This window comes from Myotis nattereri, assembly GCF_964212035.1.
Source record: "Myotis nattereri genome assembly, chromosome: 3".
NCBI classification, from domain to species: Eukaryota; Metazoa; Chordata; class Mammalia; order Chiroptera; family Vespertilionidae; genus Myotis; species Myotis nattereri.
The window spans coordinates 198665893-198687229 of NC_138077.1; the positions used below are offsets into that span (position 1 = coordinate 198665893).

The 21337-nt window shown below is 43.7% G+C and overlaps 1 protein-coding gene across 2 annotated transcripts; it reads right to left on the minus strand.

Annotated features, from left to right (window-relative positions):
* Nucleotides 1-263: 263 nt before the first annotated feature.
* Nucleotides 264-19604, minus strand: TRNAU1AP (tRNA selenocysteine 1 associated protein 1). 2 transcript variants are annotated; one of them, XM_081087838.1, is made up of 9 exons: nt 19064-19604; nt 18222-18319; nt 10628-10727; nt 9962-10014; nt 8318-8449; nt 7204-7323; nt 4112-4274; nt 3601-3634; nt 264-530 (listed from the first exon to the last, which is right to left on the minus strand). In XM_081087838.1, the coding sequence occupies exons 1-9, from the start codon at nt 19088-19090 to the stop codon at nt 394-396; spliced, it is 864 nt and encodes a 287-aa protein (XP_080943964.1). In that variant the 5' UTR covers nt 19091-19604; the 3' UTR covers nt 264-393. The 2 variants fall into 2 exon arrangements, with proteins under 2 accessions (XP_080943964.1, XP_080943965.1); XM_081087839.1 differs by having other exon boundaries at nt 4112-4271; nt 19064-19164.
* Between the last annotated feature and the right edge of the window lie 1733 nt (nt 19605-21337).

Genomic DNA, 21337 nt, shown 5'->3' on the forward strand with positions numbered 1-21337 from the left:
CCCAGTTAGGGCACATGCCCAGGTTATGGCTTCAGTCCAGATCAGGGTGTCAACAGGAGGTAACCAATGTTTCTCCCTCTCCCCTTTTTAGATTTTTAAAACCATAAAAAATCCAAATTGTTACCTCCAGGAGTTCAGATAACTACTGGATAAATGATTGTTTGAAGACAGATGGGAACCTTGTTCAACCCTCTTCAAGTTGGTCCCTTGGTTTTCAAACTCAAACGGCTATATCAAATAAAGGCAGCAGTGTTGCACTAATATTCATAATCTCATGAAAGTTGATTATTAAAATCGTATAAAACATTTCCCAAAAGGTGAAAGTTCTTGAGTTTTTAAAGAAGTCTTTTCTCCCTCACATAGTCCTCCATTCTGGCCTGTCTTTTGTCTTGGCTACATCACAGCAGGGATCTCTGAAGACACTGTGTCCAGGGGCTGCCAGTGACAATCCATCAGTGCATCATACAGCTCCTCACTCTGCTCCATGAACTCCTTGTTGGCCTCGGTCACATCCAGCTGTGGCATGGGGTCTGGAACAGAACCAAGCATGTATTTAGGGAGCACCAAGGGGAGAAAGTACTCGGGAGCCACAAGACCATGAGACAGGTTCAGTTCCCTGTTCCCAGGACCTCTGTTTCCTAGGGCAAGTTCCCTATCTGTGCCAGAGTTCCCTCCTAACTTGGGCTGATACAATTGCCTTGCAGGATTCCTGTGAGGATGAAAATAGGATAATGTAAGGTGTAGTTAGTACTCAAATAATAGTCTACATTTATTAAAAGCAACACCTATATTTGGCTATCATGTGTCTGAATTTTCTGGTGTGGTTATTTGAATTTTGAGCTTGGAAATTGATCCAAATTTACTAAGTCCAAAGCAATAGTCTTAGAATTAATATCCATTGAAAATGAACTTTGCCCTGGCCAGTGTGGCTGAGTTGAGTATTGTCTTATGCACTGAAAGGTTGCCAGTTAGATTTCCAGTTAGAGTACCTACCCAGGTTGTGTGTTCGATCCCCAGTCGGGGTGCGTACCAGGGTGCATACGGGAAGCAACCAATCGATGTTTTTCACATCAATGTTTCTAAAATCAGTAAAACACAAAGAACCTTGGCTGCACACAACTTGAGTCTAAACTTGCATTAGTATTGAATAAAAGAAGAGAGTAGTACATTCAGTATGACTGCATTATACAAAGGCCAAAAATGTAAAACTAAACCATATTGTTTAGGGATATATTCCTAGGTGATAAAACTATAAAGAGAAGGGAAAAAATGGTTACCACAAGAAGCTGTGGGTTGTGATTGGGGGAAGGATGGCTTCTGGAGGCTGGTAATCTTCTACTTAACTGGAATTCAGGTCTCATGGGCAACTGCTTTATTATTTTTTATTATTTTATTGATTTTTTACAGAGAGGAAGGGAGAGAGATAGAGAGTTAGAAACATCGATGAGAGAGAAACACCGATCAGCTGCCCCCTGCACATCTCCCACTGGGGATATGCCCACAACCCAGGCACATGACCTTGACCGGAATCGAACCCAGGACCCCTCAGTCCGCAGGCCGACGCTCTATCCACTGAGCCAAACCGGTTTTGGCGGGCAACTGCTTTATAATTATATGTTAAACTATACATTTGCTTTATGTACTTTTCTTTCTTTTTTTAACTATGTTTTTATTGGTTTTAGAGAGGAAGGGAGAGGGAGAGAAAAACATTGATTGGTTGCCTCCTGTACAAGGCACCCTGACAGGGAACCAAACCCAAAACCTGGGCATGTGCCCTGACCAAGAATTGAACCAGCAACCTTTTGGTGCACAGGTGGATGCTCAACCAAATGAGCCACACCGGACAGGGCTGCTTTATGTACTTTACCATGTATGTGTTATCTTTCACAATAAAAGTTCAAAATAATACTTAATTACTATGATAACATTTAATATTTTTGGTCTGTGTTGGTTTAAAATGCACACACACATTGATTAAAACACATTTAAAAACAAACTGGAAGTTAACAGAAAGACATCTCATGTACTTGGATTGAAAGATGATTTTGTAAAGATGGAAAAGTTCTCCAAATTGGTCTATAGCTGCAGCTGTTTTTTTGTTTTGTTTTGCAGAAAATGACAAGCTGATCATAAGATTTTTATGGAAATGCAAGGAATCCAGACTAGCCAAAACAATCTTTAAAAAGAACAAAGTTCAAGGATTCACGCTTCCCCATTTCAAAACTTACTGAAAAGCTACAGTAAGAAAGACCAGCAGTGGTTTAAGGATAGACACAGATCAATTGACTAGGGTTAAGAGCCCCAAACTAAACCTATACATTTATAGAAAACTGCTTTTCAACAAGTGTACCAAAGACAATTCAAAGGGTAAAGAACAGTTTTTCAACAAATAGTGCTGGATTAACTATAATTATATAGGCCGGGGCAAAGTAGGTTTACAGTTGTGAGTATGCAAAAGGTTATTCTTATTTTTTGTATTGTATTTTTTATATTATTTTTTGAAAGGATAGTTTATTGATATTTAGAGAGAGGAAGGGAGGAAAACATGGATTGGCTGCCTCCTGCAGGCCCCCCACTGGGGATCGAGCCCACAACTTGGACATGTGCCCTTACCTGGAATCAAACCTGCAACCCACAGGACGACCCCCAACCAACTGGCCAGGGCTTGTATTATTATTTATTAACTGTTGTATTATTTTCCATATGAACAACCGTAAGCCTGTATTTGCCCCACCCTCTATAAGGTGACTTAACTAGATTTAGTGCAGTGATAATTTTGCAATATATCAAAATTGAATTATATATCTAAAACATACATTTTGTTTAACATATCATGTATTGGATATTTATCTGTACTGATGATTATCATTGGGGATAAAATCTTTCTAGTAAAATTACTGATTCAAAGCATATAAACATAGTAAGAACTTTTACAGAAACATGGTATATTCTAATTTGTATTTATTAATAGTGTGATAGCTGAATTTTATGTGTAAACTTGGCTAGGCTATGATGCCCAATTGTTTGGTCAACCACCAGCCTAATGTTGCTGTGATGGTATTTTGTAGATGTGATTAACATCTGCAATCAGTGATTTTTTTTTAAGTTTTGCTTCTGATTTTAATTATTTATTACTGATTGACTAAAAAAAATTTTTTTAAGCAATTTTTAGAGAGAGGAAGGAAGAAGGCGAGAGAGAAACATCGATGGGAGGGTGAAGCATTGATCAGCTGCCTCCTCCATGCCTCCCACCGGGAATCAAACCAGCAACCTTTTGGTGCATGGGACAATGCCCAACCAACTGAACCACACTGACCAGGGCCATTCATTGATTCTTGTATGTGCCCTGACCAGGGATTGAACCTGCAAACTTGGCCTATCAAGACGGTGATCTAACCAACTTAGTTACCTGGCCTAGGCTGACACACACACTTCTTACTGGAATTATGTATACACTGGCTCTCTCATTAGAATGTAAGTTCCTCTAGGCAGAATTCACCATGCATTCCTTTAGCATCCAGCTAAAGGCACAGTGCCAGCCACACAGCAATCACTGCATTATGGCTGACAGAGGGAATGAGTGATGGGCTCCTTCCTTACCTTCCAAAGCATCATCTCCAACTTCTTCATATGTCTGTCAAGAGACAGAGAGGTTGGGTGAGAGGGATCCTGGCCCATAACAAGGATGGCTTATTTTTATTTTTATTTATTTATTATTTTTTTAAAATATATTTTATTGATTTTTTACAGAGAGGAAGGGAGAGGGATAGAGAGTTAGAAACATCGATGAGAGAGAAACATCGATCAGCTGCCCCCTGCACATCTCCCACTGGGGATGTGCCCGCAACCAAGGTACATGCCCTTGACTGGAATCGAACCCAGGACCCTTCAGTCCGCAGGCCGACGTTCTATCCACTGAGCCAAACCGGTTAGGGCAGGATGGCTTATTTATTTATTTTTTTTAGGATGGCGCAACTAGGTTGCTCCATCTTTCCCCATTTTTTTTTCTGAAGCCCAAGCCCCCGTCCTTATCAATCCCACCCCGGAGAATGACCCATGTCTCTAAAGGATGACAAAACCCGAGAGAGCAGACTTGCCAAATCATGGTTACCTGCATGGTGCTCTGGGTATAGCCATACTGGGGATAACTGTAGCTGTAGCTGCCTGTATTCTGGTCATAGCCCCACTGAGCATAGTAATTCTGGTACTGCTGGTAATACTGGTTGTAGCTGTAACTGTACATCTGACTGTATTCCACGGGCTTCACACGACTACTGTGAAGAAAGAACCAAAAATAAACAAATGTGAGCAAACATTCCTATAACACTTATTAACTGAACAAGGACTTTTCTAAGCACTTTACACAGATTGACTTCATTTCATCCCCACAACAATCTCTTGCAAAAGTATACATTATTCCTATTTTACAGATGAGGAAACTGAGGTACATAGAGGTTACATAATTTGTCCAAGGCCACACAGCTAAACGTGATTCAAGCCAGGCAGTCTGGCTCCACAGCCCATGCTTTGAAGACAGTTTTCAATGGTTACGTTCCTCTCTGTTACCAAACTTTGTCAGTACTGACCTTTTCCTCTTCCCAAGATCTTGGGGGGCAAAGGGGAGGGGCGGTGTCTGCTTTTTACCACCCATAAAGGCTCAGGTAAACATGGCTAAAGAATCTAGATCTAGGATGACCCAACAAGCTTTTCAAACTTCAAAATATCTAATCATCTCTTTCCTACAAAGAATTAAGAGAAGTGCTCCAGTAGCCTTATTGTCCTCACTGTAGTCATAGCTACCATTTATGGAGTAGGTACTCAGGAGCTGTGCCAATTACTTTTCATATACGGTCTCCTGTTTTAAGTCCTGCACAATCCTATGATACAGCAATTATGTATTATTCCCATTATACAGACAAGACTACTGAGTCTGAAAGGTTAAGTGATTTACTCAATACCACGCCCACAATTGGAGCCGAATGTAACTACAAGGTTCAGGCTAACACCAGACCATTACATACAGCAGCTGGCCTGATAGACTCAAGTGTCCTACATCCTGTATTTGCCAGGAAAGCTTTCTTATTCTGATTGTACAGCTGCCCCAGCTGCTAACCAAAGCTAATGTCAAGTCCGCAAAGGACCCATTGCTCTCAAAAACAAAGTACATGTGAGTACTTATGTTTTCAAACTTCTGAAAAAGGCCTGAGGTATGACAGCAGTCCCAGCTGACAGGAATGAAAGAACATAACTGAAGACATGACAATGTTCCTCCAGAGTCATTGTACTCGGTGGCCAGAGTCTACCATAGGTGCACACCAAACACGCACAGGAGGCAAAGGCTGGTTTATAAGGAAAGTTGTAACAGTCACATAGTGCGGGACGTGGGACGTCCTCATGATTGGTGCATTCTATCTCGGAGTGAAACCAAAGAAGAAACCAAGTCATAAGCAGGAGTTGAACCACCATAGAAATCCCCATCACAGGAACCACAAAATGCTCAAGTCTGAATGAGCTCTTCCCAAGTTCTTTGCAAATTCAATGTCTGTGTGGTGAGCAGGACTCAGCCAGAGCAGTTTGAGACTCCACATCTGATCACCTCCTGACAGGGTGGCTCGATGATGTCAAACAGCATGACTCCCTCTCCCTGCCCAGGGCCAGGCTGAAAACTGACAATACTTTGTCTCCATAACGCCCCTTCCATGGTGCTTCCAAGGTCCACCACCCTCCTGCCATGTTCAGGTACTTGAAGGTACAGTCTCTCCACACTCAGCTCTTACAGTCTAGCTCTCAAAGGGAACTCTTACCTCCCTCAAATCCTACAGCCTAGAAACAGGCACCAAATACTGACAACATTCAGTGAAGAACTAGATGTAACAGAATATAACCTCTCTGCAGAAGGGACTCTGTCAGAACATACAACCAGAACGATTACCTGCAGTAAAAATTTAATGATGATTGGGCAACTATGTGGAAAAGTGAGTGTGTATACTGAGTAAACTGGGGGGAAAAGAGCACTGTTATTGTGAAATGAACAAAGAAATCAATCTACAGCATGTAAACTGACTCATATGTAGTGTGTGTATGTATATGTATATGTATGTGTATATGTATATGTCATGGATAGCTAAGGAGGAGCTGGAAACAAACTCAGAAATTATAGTTAGTCACTTGAGGGTAACGAGGAAATTTCTTTCTTTTAAATAGCTTCTTTAATGTTTTCATATATATAAGAGAGTTTAGAAAAAATAACACTTTGGGGGAGAAATCACTCAGGCTTCTTTTCTCTGTGTTAAAAGCACAAGCCATAAGGAACCTGCAAATCCTTTGCTGCTGTGAAAACATGGTCATTTGGAAGCCCCACCCTAAAGCAGCAGCCCATCTCCTATCTCTGGAAGAGCTTTTCCGTCTTGGCATTACTGACGTTGGCAGAGGGAGGGGAGCAGATAAGCGCTTGTTGTGGGGGTTGTCCTGTGCATCATCAGATGTTTAGAGCATCTATTCATTAGATGCCAGTAATACCCTCAGTTGTAACAACTAAAGTTGTCTCCAGATGTTGCCAATGGCCCCTGGGGGACAAAAGTTGCCCCTAATAGACAATTACTGCTTTGGTCAAAGGATGAAGATTCTATGCAGAAAAAAGTTGTCTTACATCTGAGTGAGAAACCTGCTTGGAGTTGTTTTCTGCCTAGCAATGACAGGTACAATAGTGATGTATATACTAGTCTATAGAGTGTTTGGATCATTAATCCTCAGCCATTCCCATAGCATGGGACAGTCACAGGTTTATAGGTTTCACTGACATAAATAAGCTTAAAATTGGGTGTAAATTTTTCCTTCTGTTCAATTCTTAATCTCTGGGTCAATGTCTAACAGTGGCACTACGGAGCAAAGAGCGGGGGCATTACGTATGTGGTACCAAACTGCTTCTCCAGCACTGCTATCAGCAATGTCTGAATGTATCTGTCTTCCAGGTCAGAGCTCTCCCCCCAACCATAAGCTCCTGGAGGGTTATGCTCATTCATCTCCAACACCCAGCAAACAGCCTGGCGAATATCAGGCATTCCTTATTTGTGAGTGAACTGAATCTCTCTATAGCCTCCCATCCAGCATGTGGATGCTCTGATGATCAACAAACAGGTGAGGAGTATCCAGGTGGGGGTCGTTCCAGAGGCCCTCTACCTTCCCTGTCAGCACAGGACTCACGCTTTAGGGATTGCCACACTCAGCCGCACTGGTTTAGATCCCAGTCCTACTGCTCCCTGGCACTCTGTCAGGGCTCGCTTCTGTTCCAGTTCATCTGTGAACTTCACAAAACCATAGCCCCTGCAGGAAAAAACACCACACACAAGATATATAGATCACAAATGGAATGAAGGTAAAGTCTAAGAATGGAAAAGGGGCTGAAAGGGATAGAGAGCCCATCAAACTATGTGGGCAGGAATGAGAGCCCCATCGGGGAGGCGTGTCGCAGAGCAATGTGAGATTCAAGCACTGGAGGATCCCGAGATCTACAGGAATCCCCACCTTCAGTTCATCACTCTCTCTCCACTTTCACTGGTGAGTCTCCTGCCCAAATAGTAACTTCCCTCCCAATCTACTAGGAAATATTACTTTCATTATGGTAACAGCAGTAGTAATAGTTCCTTCAGCAAATATTTATTGAGTCTGTCTATATGCACTAGGTCTTGGTAGTCATAAGCAGACAAGGTTCTTGATCTCCTGAACTCATCTTCTCCCAGGGGGAATAGATGGATGATAGCTAATGTCTAATGAACACTATCTCCCAGACACTGTGCTGAGCATTTTTCCAGGGTTATCTCATTGAACGGTCCAACAATTTGATGTAGTATCCACATTTTACTGAAGAGGGAACTAAGTTCAGAAAGGTTTACCAATCGGCCCAAAGTCACAGTAGAAGCAGGATTCAAATCCAAGTTTCTCAGACTTCAAAGAATGAGCGTTTTTTTTTTTTTTGAGGCTTTTCCACTTTTTAAGTAAAAATAATAAAATACAAACACATATACAGCATTTGCTACTGCTTTAGTTATATTACATCATTTAATCCCTACATTGCCCCTGTGAGCAGATACTATGAATCAGTCCTGTTCCATAGATGAGGAAATGGGCTCAGAGGTTCAGTAACCTGTCTTCTGTACTATACCTGGCTGGTCCTGGAGCCAGGATTCCAACCCAGGCAGTTTGGTTCTAGAACCTGTGCGCTTAACTACCACACTACATGACCTTTCTATGACACCTCAATCCATGAGAAAAATGCTGAAACTAACAGGGTGAGCATCAGTAACATGGAAGGCCTTACTTAGATACGCCTGTCTGGTCCAAAACCACCTTGCCTCCCCGGCAGGAGGGGTAGACTTTGACAAAGAATTCATACAGCATGCCGTCATCCACGTCTGGGGTCAGGTCCCCCACAAAGAGGGAGTACTCAGGGCTGAGAGGAGAGAACAAGATTCAGAGACAAAGACCTTTGTTCTGACAACTTTTGGCCCATTCTAGGTAAACCCTTTCTGAGCCTTTTTAGGGAATGACACATCTGGTGGGTCCTTAACCAGGTCCTAATTTGTTTCATTTGGCAGTCCCGGCAGAAGGTATGGAGGTAGTTCCCTGCTCCACCCAAGTCCTTCATCCATCCACTGCACAAAAGTTGTCTGGCTTCAAGGATTACATGAGTGCAGATGGAGGTCGAGGTCAGAGGTACTCAAAATATAAAACTAGGTATTTTGCAGTCATTGCATTTTTAAAAATCCTTACCTGAGGATATTTTCCCATTGCTTTTAGATAAGAATGGAAGAAAGGTGTGGGGAGAGAAAGAAACATCAGTATGAGAGACACATCCATTGGTTGCCTCCCGCACATGCCCCAAGCAGGGCTGTGGATCAAAGCTGCAACCCAGGTGCGTGTCCTTGACCAGTAATCGAACCCGAGACTCTTCAGTGTGAGGGCCAACACTCTAACAACTGAACCAAACCAGCCAGGGCATCATTGCATACTTTTAACTTAAATGGTGAAACACAGAGAGAATGAGAACTGGATATTATCTACTAAACACCTTAAAACCTAGCTAAATGCAATCTCCCAAATTTTAGAGTAAGGGTCATCCAACTTTTTCTGTAAAAGACCACTTTTTTTTCTGATAGCATTTTTTCACTTTTAACTTAGCCAACATCTTGACATGTCATTATTCTGCTACAACATGACTTATTAATGGATATATTGCACTTCTATTAATGCACATATTGTATTTTAAACCACTTCCCTATTATTAGATTTGGTTTTCCCCCAATTTTGCCCACTATACATAACATTTCAATTAACACCTTTGAGGCTAATCTTACCCACATGATGAATAAATTCTGAGAAGCAGAATTATGGAGGTGAGTGGGTACAAATCTTTCTAAAGATTTTGATACATTGTTTTTAAGTTTTCACACAGCAACCTGAAATGCTGAATCAAATTATACTGCTATATGCCCGGCTGGTGTGGCTCAGAAGTTGAGCGTCGTCGACGCAAGAACCAAGAGGTCGCCAGCTCGATTCCCAGTCAGAGCACATGCCCAGGTTGTGGGCTCCATCCCCAGTGGGGGCCGTGCAGGAGGCAGCAAATCGATGACTTCCTCTCTCATCAATCTTTCTCTCTCTCTCTAAAAATCAATAAAAATATATTTTTTAAAAATTATATTTCTACAAGTCAATTATTATGGAATAAAACCTCAACACTGAGGGAAGTAATGGGGTAGAAGGCTAGAAAGAGACCAAATATAGAGAAGACACAGGCCTCCACATGAAGCATGACAGTAAGGTGCCCTCCTTCAGGGGGGAGGCAAAGTGGAGCCAAACTCAACCCCCTCTCCTCCTCTTTGGTGGTGACCTGCCCAGTGGCACATCTTGTCCCTCTAGACATTTCCTGGGGCTTGAAGCTAGGTCGGGGCTGCTCTGTACTTGCCTGTTATCTGGTTGTTTCCCATAAGTAGCATAGTTCAGTTTAAAACGTTTTGCCTGGAAATTTAAAAACAAACAAACTAAAACAGAGAAAGGTGTTTTAAGAGTCAAACAATATTTGAAAAAAACTGAAATAAATTACCTTGCCAAAACATCTCCCCCTCTCTAAGCCTCAGCTTTTTCTCCTGTATAAAATGAGGGGGTTGCACGGATGACCGCTAAGGGCACTGCCAGCTCCATGGTTCTATGAGCCCCCGTGTGCCAGCTTGGTGCAGCTGGAAGCTAAGTAACTGTAGGAAGAGCAAAATGTAACTCTCTTGAAATGTGTCCTCACTTCTGCCAGCCTGTCCAACTTTCTCAATCAGGCAAGAGGTCTAGTTTCAAGTCTTCCATTAAGAGAGGCAGAGGTGCAGAGTGGAAAGGGCATGGGTTTCAGGGTCAATCTTCATTTTGCTTCCTGGCATTGCCACTTACTACCTGTTTTGCCTTGGGCAAGTTATTCCACTTCCCTGAGCTTCAGTTTCCCAGGCTGTCAAAGATAACAATGCCTACTCTTCAGGGTTGTTACAGAATTAAATAAAATAATATAAATATATAGTAGGGATTCAATAAATGACAGTTACTGATAACAATAAAAATGGCAACATCATCATTATCTAAGTGTCCTTACAGGTGTGGCTCCTGGAAGGGGTTTCCCATTAATTTTATGCAAACACTTCTCGGCTGTGGCCAAATCTGCAAATTCTACAAAACAGTAACCAGCTGGGATCCTGGAAGAAAGAAAACAGAGAGAATGGTTAAAGATGCGGTTCCCAGATGTGAGACAGAAGGGAGGGAAAAATGTTTTTCTAACCAGAGCCCACACTGTTTTTGTTCCCTGCCAAATTCCAGTTCAGAACTTACAAATAGAGGAACTGTTGCACGGCCTGCGTGGTTTAGTGGTTGAGCATCGACCATGATGAACCAGGTCATAGTTCGATTCCCAGTCAGGGCACATGCCCGGATTGTGGGTTTGATTCCCAGTAGGAGGTATGCAAGGAGGCAGCCAATCAATGATTCTCATCATTGATGTTTCTATTTCTCCCTCCCCCCCCCTTTCCTCTTTGAAATAAATAAAAATATGTCAAATATATATATATAACGACTGTCCATCTGGGCCAGTCCCAGACTTAGTAAACATTTATGTACTGTTTTACCTATGAAGTACTTTTGCCAAAAATGTTTAACACAATCCAATCAAACCTTAAGTTTACAGGAAATATTAGAAACAGAACAAGTAAAACACAAAGAAACAAAGAAATCCAGAATATAGGACCAGAATCCAGAATGTAGGACCTTATGTAAGACAATTAGTTTTCCTCTTTAAAAAGTCAATGTTTATGAGAAAAGAAGTGGACTTTTCTACACTGAAAAGTGTAGACTAAAAAACTAAATGCAATGCAATACCTGATCTCTGATTAGATCCCAATTCATTAAAAAGCAAACCAAAAAAGCTAAAAAAGATAGTCTGAGAACAATTATAAAAATTTAAAGACTGGCCAATATATGGTATATCATTATTAATTTTCTTACTGTGATATGAGCATGTGGTTATCTAAGAGAATGTCCAGTTTTGGGCAATGAATGCTTAAATATTTAGAAGTGAAGTGTCACAATGCCTGTGTTTTACTTTCCAATGGTTCAGCAAAAAGAAATCATCTATCTATATATCTTTCTAAAGATAGACTTAGCCCAGCTGGTATGGCTCAGTGGTTGAGCATTGACCTATGAACCAGGAGGTCACGGTTCGATTTCCGGTCAGGGCATACGCCCAGGTTGCAGGCCAGATCCCCAGTGGGGGGTGTGCAGGTGGCAGCCGATCAATTATTCTTTATCATCATTGATGTTTCTATCTCTCCCTCTCCTTCCCACTCTGGAAAAAAAAAGGATAGATTTGGATAAATAAGGAAAATATGGCAACATGTTAATAATTGTTGAAATTAGGTGGTGGCTGTATGATTATTCATTATACTATCTTTGTAGGTTTGTTTGAAATTTTTCATATTAAAACTTAAAAAATTTTTTTTAAATATTTTTATTGATTTCAAGAGAGAAAGGGAGAGGGAGAAAGAGATAGAAGATCAATGATGAGAGAGATGAGAGAGAGAGAGTCACTGATTGGCTGCCTCCTGCATACCCCACTCTGGGGATCGAGCCCACAACCCAGGCATGTTCCCTTGACTGGAATCGAACCTGGGACCCTATCCACTAAGCCAAAACAGCTAGGGCTTAAAACATTTTTAAATCACCTCCAGAGGCTGATACAGAGTTGGAGAACATGGTTCCTATCCTCAAGAAACTTACAATCTAGTTAGATAAAGTAAACCACGGACCTTACCTACTGGGGGATAACCATGAGGTTCCTAGTGTTCTGATTTTAATAGCATCACTAGGAGGATGTGGCTATATCTTCTTCCTACTAAAAGACACTGACAACTGTTAACTTCCTTAACATCAACCTTAAAGCTATCACCAGTGAAAGAATCCCAACTTTTCTGGAAATACTATTTTAGATCTTACCAAGAAGGTATGGGCAAGAGCAATACCTAAGCCCAAGGGTCACAGAATAGTCTATGAGCTCCATAAATGATTGCTGATGTTAAGAAAAATGGTGGGCCAAATCTGTGTGTGGAAACTTAAGGCTCACAGATGTAAAGACCAGCACCTGCGAGAACTGATCACTCATCTAGGGCCAGCCACTGTGGAACACTTCACATGCACCATCTCATCTAATCCTCACATTACGCCATGAGGCAAAAAAAGCATTACACCCATTTATATGAGAAGACTGAGACGTAACAGGATTATACAATACACCGTAAAGCACACAGCTGGTACGTGCCAAAGGTTGGATTTGAATTCAGGATAGTGTGATTACATCCTTTACCCAACATTATATTATGACAAATTCCCAACATAAAAACTGAAATAACTCTACAGCAAACACCCACACATGCATCACGTGCAATGAATATTTTATCATACTATTTTATCCAATTATCCATCCTTCTACCCATGTATCATCCTTATTTTTTTGATACATTTCAAAGTAAGTTGCAGATATTGGTGTACTTGCCTCAATGACTTTAACATGAATATTGTTGCCTAGAGTTCAATTATCATTTACAGTTTTTTTCTCTTTTGGTTTATATGCAATGAAATGCACAAATCTTCTAGATCATGAGTTATTTCTACCACAGATGAATTTTGTATATTCTAGAATTTTCAATTAGTGGAATCATACAGTAAGGCTTCGTTCATATAGCATAATGCCTTTGAGATTCATTCATGTTGTCACTATGGAAGTAGTTTGTTCCTTTTTTTAAAAAAAAATCTTTACCAGAGAACATGTTTTTATTGATTTTTAGAGAGAGGAACAGAGGGGGGCACACTGAGAGAAACATCAATGTGAGAGAGACATAGCCTGCCACGAGGTATGTGCCCTGACCAGGAATAGAACCTGAGACCCTTCCTGTGCAGACGCTCTAACTACTGAGCAACACCACCCAGGCCATTTTTTTTTTTTTTTAAGAACTGTGGTTAAATATACATAACATGCCATAGCTGGTTTGGTTCATTGGCAAGTGTTTCCCTTCACTGAAAAACAAATCTTTAAAAAAATAAATATAGCCGAAACCGGTTTGGCTCAGTGGATAGAGCGTCGGCTTGCGGACTGAAAGGTCCCAGGTTCGATTCCGGTCAAGGGCATGTACCTGGGTTGTGGGCACATCACCACTGGGAGATGTGCAGGAGGCGGCTGATCGATGTTCTCTCTCATCGATGTTTCTGACTCTCTATCTCTCTCCCTTCCTCTTTGTGAAAAATCAATAAAATATATTAAAAATAAATAAATAAATAAATAAATATAGCTGAAGCCGGTTTGGCTCAGTGGATGGAGCGTCGGCCTGCGGACTGAAGGGTCCCGGGTTCGGTTCCGGTCAAGGGCATGTGCCTGGGTTGCGGGCATATCCCCAGTGGGAGATGTGCAGGAGGCGGCTGATCGATGTTTCTCTCTCATTGATGTTTCTAACTCTCTATCTCTCTCCCTTCCTCTCTGTAAAAAATCAGTAAAATATAGTAAAATAAATAAATAAATAAATAAATAAATAAAGTCCTAACCGTTTGGCTCAGTGGATAGAGCTTCAGCCTGCGGACTGAAGGGTCCCAGGTTTGATTCCGGTCATGGGCATATACCTTGGTTACAGGCACATCCTCAGTAGGGTGTGTGCAGGTGGCAGCTGATCAATGTTTCTCTCTCATCGATGTTTCTAACACTCTATCGCTCTCCCTTCCTCTCTGTAAAAAATCAGTAAAATATATTTTTTAAAATAAGTAAATAAATATAGCCCTAGCTGGTTTGGCTCAGTGGATAGATCTTCAGCCTATGGACTAAAGCAGTGGTTCTCAACCTTCCTAATTCCGCGACCCTTTAATACAGTTCCTCATGTTGTGGTGACCCCCAACCATAAAATTATTTTCATTGCTACTTCATAACTGTAATTTTGCTGTTATGAATCGTAATGTAAATATCTGATATGCAGGATGTATTTTCATTGTTACAAATTGAACATAATTAAAGCATAGTGATTAATCACAAAAACAATATGTAATTATATATGTGTTTTCCGATGGTCTCAGGCAACCCCTGTTAAAGGGTCATTTGACCCCCAAAGGGGTCGCGACCCACAGGTTGAGAACCACTGGACTAAAGGGTCCTGGGTTCAATTCCAGTCAAGGGCACATGCCCAGTTGCAGGCTTGATCCCCAGTAGGGGGTGTGCAGGAGGCAGCCGGTCAATGATTCTCTTTCTTCTTTGATGTTTCTCTCTCTTTTTCTCTCTCCCTCTTCCTTCCTCTCTGAAATAAAAACATATTTAAAAATGAAAATATATATATATATATAACATAAAATTTATTTTTAAGTGTATATTTTTGAGGTATTAAGTACAATTTGTACAATCACTGACTGCATTATTTTTTTTTTTTAAATATATTTTATTGATTTTTTACAGAGAGGAAAGGAGAGAGATAGAGAGCCAGAAACATCGATGAGAGAGAAACATCGATCAGTCGCCTCCCGCACATCCCCCACCGGGGATGTGCCCGCAACCCAGGCACATGCCCCTGACCGGAACTGAACCCGGGACCTCTCAGTCCGCAGGCCGACGCTCCATCCACTGAGCCAAACCGGCCTTGGCTGACTGCATTATTTTTAAAGCACTATGTCCTATTGCATATTATTTTTCCTTGGGTCTTATCTTTTTGCCTTATTTTCTCTGGTCTTGGTTTTTAAATTTACATTTATTTATCCTATAGTACTCTTGTAAGCCACTAAAAGTCTTTGTCAAATGAGGCAGGATGTAAATGCAATATGTCTGTTAAGTACCACCACAAGAAACAGCAGAGTTTAGTAATCATGGGTAGAAGAGTAGTTCCAAATCTTATTTCGATAAAGATTAAAATGTGAGAACCTATGTCAGTATTTTAAACGGTAGACGGTATTACAGAATGAATTTTCCCACTAGGAGCTCATTATTGGGGGTTTTCTGTCTATAGCAGCAAGAAAAATATTTAGGCCACATGGTTTTCCAGTGAGAAAATCAACCCCTGGGTATTGAGGTTCTGAATACACAAAGTACCTGTCAACCAAACAGTCGGATTGACCATACACTGTACTTCATATTTCTCATCTATATGTTCAACCATCTGATGTTTTAGCAAGCTGCTTTAGTAGAGTAACTGGCACAGAGTAAGTGCTCAATAACCATTGTCAAATTAATAAAGGAATCCTCTCATTTCTAACTAGAACCCTGAAGAAAATTAAGACACACACACCCCCACCAAAGACAAAGAAGAAACCGGAGGCAATAGCGCACCACTATCTGAAAACATTCTCTGCATTGTTTTGTTTACATAATTCATTGCCTCATTCTCCCATTAGAATGCAGTAAACTCCATGAGAGGAGGGACTATGTCTGGCTTGTTTCATGGGAAGCTAGAATAGGAGTACAGAGTAGCGTCTCTTTAAATAAAATTTTTAATGAATAGCATAAAAGTTAAGGGCACTCATGGCTTTGAGGACAGGACTGACTTTGAGTCCTGGCTTGTCATTTAATAGCTGCGTAATTTTAAGATAGTTATCAAGCTTCCCTAATAACAGCATTTCACTCAGAAATTTTTGTGATTTTAAAAAGTGATTTTGAAGTATTTATTACCTAACGGATCATAGTCTGCTTATATTTACTGTGCACATACTATATGCCAGACACAATTCTAAATGCTGAATGTGAATTAACTCATTTAATCTTCACCATAACTCTATGAAGTAGGTGCCATAATCATCTCCATTTTTATAGTCAAAGTGAAGGAGACAGAGAGGTTAAGTAACTTACTATGGTAACACAGCAGACATACCTTTCAAACAGACTGGCTCTGGAATGAATATATTATACTTCCTCTCAATTAAGGGCCCAATGTTAGCTTTTATAACATAACTAGAGGCCCAGTGCACAAAATTCATGCAGGGGGTGGGAGGGTTCCTCAGCCCAGCCTGTGTCCTCTCCCAGTTTGGGAGCTCTTGGGGGATGTCTGACTGATGGCTCTTCAGACAGCCTTAGCGCTGCTGCGGAGGGGGGAAGAAGCTCCCACCACTGCCTCTGCACTCGCGAGCCATGAGCCCGGCTTCTGGCAGAGCAGTCCTCCCCTTTGGGAGTGCAGGGACCACCAGGGGGCAGCTTATGCATTGAGCATCTGCCCCCTGGTGGTCAGTGTGCATCATAGCGACTGGTCGTTCTGCCTTTCGGTCTATTTGCATATTAGCCTTCTTTTTAAAACATATTTTTATTGATTTCAGAGAGGAAGGGAAAGAGAGAGATGGAAACATAAATGATGAGAGAGAATCATTGATCGGCTGCCTCCTGCACGTCCCTCACTGGGGATCAATCACGCAACCCAGGCATGTGCCCTTGACTGGAATTGAACCCGGGACCCTTCAGTCTGCAGGCCGGCGCTCTATCCACTGAGCCAAACCAGGTGGGGCTAGCCATTTATTATATAGGACTAGGGGCCCGGTGCACGAAATTCGTGCACTGGGTGTGTGGGGGGTGGGGGGTGGGGAGTGTCCCTCAGCCCAGCCTGCTCCCTCTCACATACTGGGAGCCCTCAGGCGTTGACCCCCATCACCCTCCGATCGCCTGATCGGCCCCTTGCCCAGGCCTGACGCCTCCGCCAGAGGTGTCAGGCTTGGACAGGGGACCCCCCTCTCCCCCCGATCACTGGCTCTGGCCCCCGACCAGGCCTGAGGCCTCTGGCCCAGGAATCATGCCTGGGCAGGGGACCCCCATCTCCCTCTGATCGCTTGCTCCACCCCCCGCCCAAGCCTGACGCCTCTGACCCAGGCTTCAGGCCTGGGCAAGGGGACCATCATATCCCCCCAATCCCCGGCTCCGCCCCCCACCCAGGCCTGATGCCTCGGCCAGAGGAGTTGACCCTCATCACCCTCCGATCACCAATCACCAGATCGGCCCCTGGACCAGGCCTGAGGCCTCCGGCAGAGGTGTCAGGCCTGGGCAGGGGACCCCCAGCTCCCCGCGGTTGCAGGCTCCGCCCCTGCCCAGGCCTGACACCTCTGGCATAGGCGTCCGGCCCAGGCAGCAGGGACCTGCAGTGGCAGCGGGGGGCGCCGTGATCATGGGCTTCGCTTTAGGCCCAGGCAAGGGACCCCTAGCTCCTGGGACTGCCAGCTTCGACCGTGCCCAGCTCCCATCGCTGGCTCCACCCCTATTTCCTGCTATCACTGGCCAGAGCGGCAAAGGCGCCTGATTCTCTGATCATGGCTGGGGGGCAGGGCAAAGGCGGCCCCAGGGCCGCCTTTGCCCTGCCCCCCAGCTCTTAGCTCCCCCCTGGGTTTCAGATCACTCAGTGGCAGGGGGCTTCTTCCTGCTTTCCCTTTCGCCTCCCTGCATTGTGCCTACATATGCAAATTAGCCGCCATCTTGTTGGCAGTTAACTGCCCATCTTAGTTGGCAGTTAATTTGCATACAGCCCTGATTAGCCAATGAAAAAGGTATCGCTGTAAGCCAATTACCATTTTTCTCTTTTATTAGTGTAGATAACTATTACTAGGGTGAGAAGCCCGGACTTTCTGCGATGTTTATATTTACCCAAATGACACTTGCCGCATAATTAAGGGAGAACTAACTGAGCACATGGAAGGAAAGAACGTACCCCGTGAGGCGGTTTCGGATAATTTTGACGCTCATCACGGTCTCCCCCATGGTGGCAAAGGCTCTGGAGATGAAGTTCTCATCCATGTAGGGCTCCAGCTGCGTAAATACAAGGGCAGAGCGACTCAGGCCAGCAGGCAGGCTCCGGCTTCCGGCTTCCGAGTCCCTGCCCTCAGCTCAGCGGTGGGTGGCTACCTGCTGCGGGCGGTGAGGGTGCGGGCAGGTTCCCACCGGCAGAGCGGTCTCAACCGCAGCTCCATCCCTTGCCACTAAAGCTGCAACCTCGGAGCCTCCCGCTTGGACTTCGGAACCCACCCCTCCAGTCTTAACACCCAAGAGCCTGCCGGGGCCAGTGGCGGGTACCATTCCCCGTCAAGAGCGTGTACTTAGGTTGCAGGTACCCCACGCGCCCCCCCCCGCAAACGGGGCGCCTGAGGGAGGGAACCAATCGACCTGTTTCTCTCGCATCCAAGTTTCTCTCTCTCCCACCCTCCCTCCCTTCCACTCTAAAAATCAATGGGAAAAAATATCCCCAGATGAGGATTAACAACAATAAAAAGACTTTAAACAAAAACAAAGAGCCCTTCAAAAGCCTTGGGGTTCCCCCATTCTGTTCCCAGAGAACCTCCCTTTCGCCTCCATGACGACGGCGAGGCCCCAGGACCTCTCCCCCCAGACGCAGTCCCTCCCCCTGGATGCTGGGACCCGCTTCTGTCACCAAAAGAACCCCCCTTCCTGTTCACTTCCATCTTTTTAGGACTCGAGGACCCCTCCCCTTCAGCCCGCCCTCCCTGCTGACACTAAGATTCTTCCTCGTGGACGCGGAGAGCCGCCCTCACTCACGTCGCCCATCCACAGGCTTGCCGCCATGGCCCCCGTCGGGCCGGACTAGGGGGCTGCGCCGCGCTGGCGCGAGTCCTCCGGCCAGGACCGCCACGGAGCATGCGCAAACGACGCCTTCTGCGCACGCTCCGAAACGCAGCTCCTCGGGCAGCGCCGGCCGGTGCCGCTTCGGAAATGGCTTCGGAATTTTCCGGAGACTCAGTAGGGCGCAGCTTCCGGGTCCCTCTGTCCAAGGCGCGGTGCAGGGTGGACTTCACTCTGCGCAGGTTGGTGGGTTGCTGGGGTAACTGGCTCTTGGGTTTCTTTCTGACTTTTATGTAGTTAAACAGACGTACAAATAGCATTTCAAAAGTAATATACGCTCATTGTAGAAACTTGCAAATACAAGTTGTTTTTTTTTTAAGGTGAAATGTCCCCTTTGGGAGCCGGGACGATCCAGTTCCACGAACTCTGTGGGCAAGCCACTGATCTGCCCCAGCCACCCAGTTCGCAAGACGAGATTTTTGTTGAAGCTGGAATGGGATTCCTCCATCATTCCCGTGAATCGCCGGAGGGGGCGGGGTTAAAAGGAGTGTAAATTGGGGCAACCCTGTCATCTCAACCAGTCAATCCCCAGTCTTCTCACTCTGCTTTCTTGAGTCCCACATCCACTACCCTAATCCAAACCGCCAGGGACTTTAACCTGCCCCTGGAAGGCCTTGGTAAACACGATTTCTATGACTTGAATCCTGAGTTTAACAGTGTCCCAGGCCATCGGCTCACTTTGGTGCCCATTTCTCAGAATGGGACCTTCTGTTGGTGATAGTTGTCTCAAACAGTGAAGTTCATAACAGATGCTTCCGGATCCCTTTGTGGGACTCCCAGCTGGGCTGATGGGCCCCTATGTCAGGCACTCATGGGTCTGAAAACGAGATCCAACCAAGAGTTGCCAAAATGGCCAAATTTCACCGCAATAGTAATGTAGTGGTTGGGTGCTTTGGCTATAAATTCAAACAAATGGAGCACCAATCCCAGCCCCTTCTCAATTATTCTGGCAAGTTATTGAACCTGAGATGAATGTGGATAATAGCAGTGCTTACCTTATGCAGCCGTGGGCAAACTACGGCCTGGCCCACGGGCCGTTCGGCTGTTCTATCCGGCACCCAGAGCCAAAAGAGCGGAGGGTTCTCTTGCTCTCCCCTCCGCTCCTTCACCAGCAGCAGTGTTAACATGTATTAGTTCACACAAACACTCCATCCATGCTTTTGTTCCGGCCCTCCGGTCCAGTTTAAGAACCCATTGTGGCCCTCGAGTCAAAAAGTTTGCCCACCCCTGTGGGCAAATATAGTGTTGTGAGACCTTCAAATGATAACTTATAGCAATATATTTAGTTCTGTTTGACAACCTGTGCTGTGCTCTTTGCTTACTATTTTTAAAGTATGGAAAAATGTTAAATACTTATTTAGAATATAAGCTTCATGAGACAGGGACCTTTATACATTTGTTCCTAATAAAGTTCCTACAATGTTTGGGGGTAGGTATGTACTGAAAAATTTGCTGAATTTATGATATAAACGGCAGTCCCTTACCCCATCTATCCTCACCCCCAACTCTCACTCTATTGGGGCAATGATTTTGAAATCTTTTCCTTAGAATGTACCTGCATATTTCTAAATAACATATTCATTTATAGTTTCAGATATTTTAACAACTGCCCCTCCTACATACATACTTCTCCATCTTAATTTTTGTGAAAGCAGTATTAAACATTTACATTATTTACAGCTGAGCCACATGGGGTACTATGACTGCATTTGTTTTGGGGTAATTAATCCAGGATGGAGGAAGATGAGGGAAGACAGAACTAAGCATTTGAAAAACAAGGCAATTAATTAATTCTAGGGAATAAAAAAAAGTACAATAGTTATACTAGAGAACACTATGTGCCTGACAGTTCTGATATACATAAGGCACCAACAGCGAACTTTACAATTCTTACATGCAACACAAGGAAAAGGACTTGAGTTCTGGGTTCAGGTAGAAGCTGATTTAGATTCTAGCCTACACTTCAACTCTCAGGGACTGTTTCCTGAGACAGCAATTACTTTAAAAGCTGGTGTGAAATGAGGATTAAACAAACTATTATTGCCTATAAAATGCTCAGCACAATGCCTGGCCCATTTTGGTCCCACTCCGTAAGAGCTATTATTAAAAACAAGGCACTTCCAACCCGCTATACTGTCAAAGGGGAAAACTCCAATAAATCTAATCCAATTTAAATTGGTGGTGGATGGG

Bases quoted from the DNA above. Each gene is read 5' to 3' on its own strand.
- TRNAU1AP (XM_081087838.1), bottom strand. From the start codon at position 19,090: ATGGCGGCAAGCCTGTGGATGGGCGAC. The intron at 18,320-19,063 runs GTGAGTGAGGGC...GTATTTACGCAG, and splicing joins CAAGCCTGTGGATGGGCGAC to CTGGAGCCCTACATGGATGA. The intron at 10,015-10,627 runs GTAAGGACACTT...TTAAATTTCCAG, and splicing joins CCCTTCCAGGAGCCACACCT to GCAAAACGTTTTAAACTGAA.